Source organism: Nematolebias whitei, chromosome 19 (assembly GCF_014905685.2).
Source record: "Nematolebias whitei isolate Nwh7 chromosome 19, NemWhi1, whole genome shotgun sequence".
NCBI classification, from domain to species: domain Eukaryota; kingdom Metazoa; phylum Chordata; class Actinopteri; order Cyprinodontiformes; family Rivulidae; genus Nematolebias; species Nematolebias whitei.
Window position 1 is genome coordinate 9,034,353 of NC_056516.1, and position 6,364 is coordinate 9,040,716.

General features: G+C 40.2%; 1 protein-coding gene across 1 annotated transcript in view; it reads left to right on the plus strand.

Moving 5' to 3' along the window:
• The first annotated feature begins 2,810 nt into the window (after window positions 1-2,810).
• The window catches only part of btd (biotinidase), a 13,370-nt gene continuing 9,816 nt past the window's right edge, over window positions 2,811-6,364 (plus strand). The window contains exon 1 of the mRNA XM_037693237.1: window positions 2,811-3,088. Within this exon, the coding sequence (XP_037549165.1) occupies window positions 2,885-3,088 (204 nt within the window). The 5' untranslated portion in view covers window positions 2,811-2,884. The remainder of the gene's footprint in view (window positions 3,089-6,364) is intronic.

The window sequence follows — 6,364 nt, forward strand, 5'->3', positions numbered from 1 at the left end:
CCATACAGCTGCCCTCAGCTCATGCTGTAAACATGTAAGATGCACAGGCACTCACAGCAACCACACAATATGAAAAGCACCGGGTTAAAGAGGCCTCAGAATGTGACTGAAAAACATGTGGGATGAAAGGTTTTAGTTTTGCTCTCAGCTCTTTCCTGTTTCCTCCTCCAACTAGCAGACCACACCCTCTTTAATTCTACTGCCCTGACCTGTGACAACCAAAGCTCAAGCTGTTCATTTGTCTGTGTACTCGTGCAGCGCTAAGATACTTTAAACGTGACAGCGGAGACACGTAATGAGCTAAATGAGGCTGTGGAGACTCTAAGCAGTGCTGCAGTGGGAGGCACAGTGAATGTACTCTGGTCTGCTCTGCATTGAGCTCTAGTAGGAGTATGTTGCAAACGGGGGTGGGGTGTACGTGTTTTTAGCATGAAGATGTTCAAGTCTTCAGTGAGACACTGCCAGCGTGAGCCTTAAATCTATTTAGTGTGTACTGACCAAGAGACGCACACTTAGAGGGAGCTCTCCTTCAAGGTTTGAACCAGGAAATCAAGACACGTTTTTATCCCTAATCACGTTTGATTTGGTGCAATATATTCTATTTCTTTATGCATGTGTGTTTTGTTTATTGATAATAGCAATTTTTCAAAGAAGGAAAAACCATGATAGGTGTCCACCCAGAAGTCTTTCTATCCCAACAACAACTTTACATTCCGTTGTTGCAAAAGTTACTTTATAGACTTGTTTTATAAGTCTGTTGTTTTTGTTTTTGCACACGCATGCTCACTTTCAGGATTTGTTATTGATTATGCAGTAATTTGGATTTTTTTTTTTCTGTCACAACTCAAGATTTTTTTACTCATAAGTGGAGTTTTATCCATTCAAGACTGTTGTGTTCAGTGCAAAAAAAAAAAGTTTAAAAAGCTGACAGAGACCCTCCAACCCAAACTGTGCCCCTTCAAATTTCTTAAACATAAATCTATGGATTCCTTGCAAATTAGCACTTACTGTAGCAACAGGGAGTTCTGGCTGGACGCTTGTTTCAGTCTCTGGCCTTCGACTGCTGTGGTTCAAATGCACTGAGCAGCCCTGGTGGACTCTGATTGGCTGAGCTGGAAGACGTGAACTGGCACGTCTCTTTCTAGGAGGTGAAACTATTGTTCCCGTGATGGAGATGCCACCTTTAACTTCCTGCAATCCTCCATGCAGAAAGCTTTTTTAACCTCAGTATATATACATATATATGAATCTGATACAGGAAATGTGTGCATATCTGTGTACATTGTGTTAATAGTGTGCCTAAATGTACTTTCAACTCTATTTTCATATTTTTCTTTACCCAGAACAAGTCAATCAAGATGTCATATGACCAGAAAAAGACTAGTTTTTTTTTCTTGGCATCATGCTTAAACTTTTCCTTGTGAGCAGCTGTGCTCAGATCAATATAACACTAATAAAAATGTAACTCTTGACTAAATGACCCAGAGTTCAGTGTCTTGTTTTTTTAATAATCATTGTGCAGTACAGTGATAAAAACCACGTGGTTCTTCTATACATTGCCATACCACTTTTCTGGCTTAAAAATAATCACATGCAGTTTAAATGTTAAGCAACAACTCATGTCAGCGAGACAAGAAGCATTTTAGTGATGGCAAACTTTTAGTTTCCAGTCTTCAGTGGTGCAGCCAGGTGGAGCTGCAACAGGAGCGGTCTACATGTTTTCCTCACTAAAGTGTGCAGGTCTTCATGTCTTCCTATTAGATTGTCCCGTCGGGTCGGTGAGGATAACAAGTCCCCAAGTAGCCACACCTGACGGAGTCACAGTTGTGGAACTGTTATTGTACAAGTCGACGAGAAACACTCAGAACATCAAAACGAGTGGGTTTTGTTTTTATCTACTCACCGACTGCGAATGTAAGCTGCGCCACTGCCCCCATGGTAGGACCGACTCGTTGCGCTAACTTCCGGGTATGAAAGAGCACGTAGGCTCCGGCCACGATCAACCCACCACCGGAGAGGACTCGGCAGCTCCAGCAACTCTTGACCTTCTTCGTGAATTTTGACTGGTCGGACTCTGGCGCTGCCGACATGGCAAAAACAGCGCGTGTGCTAACGGCTAACAGAAACGAACAACAAATGAGTATTTGTTAAAGCCTGTGCATAAAGTCAGCAAAGTTCAAATAAAAATGTAGCCAAACTTACTAAATATCCTGATGCATGCCCTGATGAAAACTTACTAAACCTTCTTACTGAGAGAGAGAGGGGGGAAACAGGTTTGTATGCTCGTACTGAGCGTAAACAGCATGTAAACAGGGTGAAGGTCGATTTAAGAAAGTACTTCCGGGTAACGTATTTTAAGTTTCCGCTCGCAATCTTTTCAAAATAAAGGTAGTTGGTTTTGCGCTTTGTAATGCCAAAAAAAAAAAAAAAAAATCACACTGCACTCTGTTTCTGAATCTACAGTTTCGCAAGCAGAGCTTCTTCTTATCACCTATTAAAAAAACGGAGTCAGCTTTGCTGACTCCGTTTTTTGTGGGCGGCCGTGGTGCAGTGGTAGTGGCAGCCGACTTCTGATCGGAAGGTTGGAGGTTCGAATCCCGACTTCCCACACCATGTGCCGTTGTGTCCCTGGGCAAGACACTTAACCCCGAGTTGCTCCCGGTGGGACTGGATGGCGCCTTGCATGGCAGCCTACCGCCACCGGTGTATGAATGTGCGTGTGAATGGGTGGATGGCTGGTACTGTAAAGCGCCTTGGGGCCCCTCATAGGGGGCTGGAAGGCGCTATAGAAGTAAGCTCCATTTACCATTTACCATTGCTTTCAGCCAGGGGAGGACTCCTGAACCTTTAGGTGTTTAAATGCACAGCACGATCCACGGACAGCATGCGACCATTCCTGCTCATTTTCGCGTGCATTCGTCTCGGTCAGCTGGAGTCTGGCGTGGACTCGTACGTCGCCGCCGTGTACGAGCACACCGTGATTGTGAACCCGGAGCCTCGTGTCCCTCTGTCCCGCCTCGACGCCCTGAGACACGTGCAGAGAAACCTGGACATGTTGGAGGAGCAGGCCGCCCTGGCTGCGCTGCAAGTATGGAGACAAAACACTGAACCTTCAAAGTGACGTCATCTCAAGTCCAAGAATCTTTATGATCCCAGAGCCCTGTAAAGATCACCGAGGGGTTTCACAGTCAGTAACACAACAAAGAACAGCACAGAGATCATCTCTGTGAAGCTCATCTACAGATGCATGATGAGTTCTCAGTCTGTTCGTTCAACATCTGGAGCAGATACCTTTTGATTATTATTAATATTATTATTAATAACACAGAACTACAAAACACTACAACATAGAAATATATATACAAACACTCGTGAAGGGTGTCATGGGGGCGGGGGGTGTTACAAAATGACACAAATTGAGAAATACGTATATAAAAAAAACATTAAAAGAAAAAAAAGAAACAAAAAGGAGCAATATGAGAAAATTAAAACAAGTTTTTTGATATGTGTTGTGAAATGGTTCTAGCAGTTTTACAGTTTTTTAATCTACTTATTGAAGAATAGTACGACTTGAATTTGTTCATAAAACAGGAAGGTGGACTTATTATCCCTCCACTTACTACAATGAATGTGGTACTTTGCTATAAGGATAACTATATTTATAGCATCGGAGTAAGCTGAGCTTAAATTATCCATATAAAATAAAATGGCATCAGCATCAAAGGGAGGCATGTTAAGTTTTAAATTAATCCAGTTTGTAATGTCAGTCCAGAAACTTTGTGACATGAATAAAACAAATGTTCCAGGGATTCATCTTGTGACTTACAGAAGACACACACATCAACCTCAAATTTAAATCTTGTGTGCAGAAGCATGGCTACTGGATAGATCTTAATTATTATTTTAAAACGGTTTTCTTTCACTTTAGGATGTTTAGGCCATTTGACAAATTTTGAATGAGCAGAAGTCTATATGGTTTTATGATTTATGTTGGGAGGTTTCTTGAATGAATCTTTGTTGTAATCATAGTAAATCGTTTGTCGCATGCATTCATTGATCATCTTGTTATTACATTTGAGATCAACTAAACTACAGTCATTTAGTTTTAATGTGGGCATCGAAACGGTCACCTTTGAATACATAATGATATTTTTAATTAACTGAATCAAGGCTAATGGGATTGCTTTACATACCTTCATAAAATCTTTATGGCAGCAGCTAAGGTTATATTTTCTAACACAAGATGAGAAATTTAAAAGATCTCCATTACAATCCAAGATGTCTGTTACAAAAATGATGCCTTTTTCATACCAGTCTTTTCTAAATATTGACTTTCTGCCCACTGTGATTGCTCTATTATTCCACAAAGTTGATCCATGAGGTGAGAAGTTATGGTGAAATATCATTTTCCAGAACTGAAGAACTTGTTTGTGGAAGTTTGATAATTTAACTGGAATCTTCGTCACTTCGAAGTCACACCTTGCAAGGAAGTCAATTCCTCCCAGCTGTTTAAAAATGGAGGCAGGGATATGAAACCACATTGAATTTTGTTGTTGTAAAAAAATTTTTAACCATTTAGTCCTAAATGTTCCAACCATTGCTTCAAAGTCTGGTGCATTAAAACCACCATGCTCATGTTTTTTAACTAGTTGGGACCTTTTAACATAATGAGTCTTATTTTTCCACAAAAACTGAAAGATAATGGAGTTGGCTTTTCTTATGTTTTGTGGTGATCTATACATAGAATGACGTGGATAAACAGCCTTGGAAATGCCGTCTGCTTTAGTCAACAGGTTCCTTCCAAAAATAGTCAGATCTCTTGTCAACCAACGGCTGAGACTTTGTTTCATACCCACTAAGCGGTTTGAGATGTTCTCATCTTCCCTTCTAACTGCGTTCTTAGATACTAGTACACCCAAATATTTAACTTCATGTACGACTCTGATTGACTGGATGTTTTGATGAATACAGTTATGAATGGGAAGGATCTCACATTTGTTAATGTTAAGTCCAAGACCTGAAGCCTTAGAGAATAATGAAATTGTATTAAGGGCTCTTTCAACCATTAAATCATTTTTTTAAAACAATGCTGTGTCATCGGCAAATTGACTAATCTTGTATTCTCTATCAAAAACATTAATTCCCTTTAACTCAGGATTGCTATTAATTTGAAGAGCTAGTAACTGAGTAGTCAAGATAAATAGTTTTGGGGAGATAGGACAACCCTGACGAATGCCTCGCTGGATCTTAAATCTAGAAGTACGTCCTGGATTTAAAGAGACTGAGCTATATATATCATTATAAAACATCCTAATTAATCCACAAAATGAATCACCAAAACCCAAAAACCTTAAAGTCTCTAACAAAAAGGCGTGTTCAATTGTGTCGAATGCCTTGTAAAAATCAAGAAACAGGATGAGACTATCATTATCAAGTCAGTCACAATAATCCAACATATCAAGGACCAGTCTAATATGATTGTGTATATTTCTCTCTTTAACACAGGCTGATTGACTTTCATCAATTATATCTTTAAGTCCTCTATTCAGCCGATCAGCATAAACATGAGCTAAAATTTTATAATCTGTGCATAGCAGAGTGATGGGTCTCCAGTTATCCAGCATTTGCACATCTTTATTACGTTTTGGAATTAAGGTGATTATCCCTTGTTTCATAGTATTAGAGAGGTTACCTGATGAGATACAGTCCAAGAAAGCTTTATAAAGCATCTCTCTAATCTCTTTCCAAAAGAATCTATAAAATTCAGTTGTTAGCCCGTCCAAGCCAGGAGACATCTTCAAAATAGCCTTATCCAACTCCTCAAGTTCAATTTGGTTTTCCATAAATTGTTTAAAATCTAGATCAATTACTTTATTTAATTATCTTATGGTACCATACCATACCATACCACTTTATTTATAAAGCACTTAAAACAGCAACAAGGCCAACCAAAGTGCTGTACAGAGAGAACAACAGGTAACACACAAAGCAAAATACAAAATGAGGTAAATCAGAAAATAGACAAAAAACGATGCAGATAATGACGACAAACCAGTGTGGAGCATACAGGATCAAAACACAGATCATCTTGTGTTGAAAGCTACTGGATAGTAGTGATTTTTTAAACGGGACTTGAAAACCGAGAGGGAGGGGGCCAGTCTGACAAGCAGAGGTAACTCGTTCCAGAGTCTTGGTCCTGCTACAGAGAAGGCCCTGTCACCTCTGCGCTTAAGATGAGTTCCTGGAACTGTGAGGAGCAACTGGTCCGCTGACCTCAGGGAACGTGGAGGGACATACGGCTGTAGCAAATCAGAGAGATGGGGGGGGGGGGGCTACACTGTTCATTGATTTGTAGACATACATG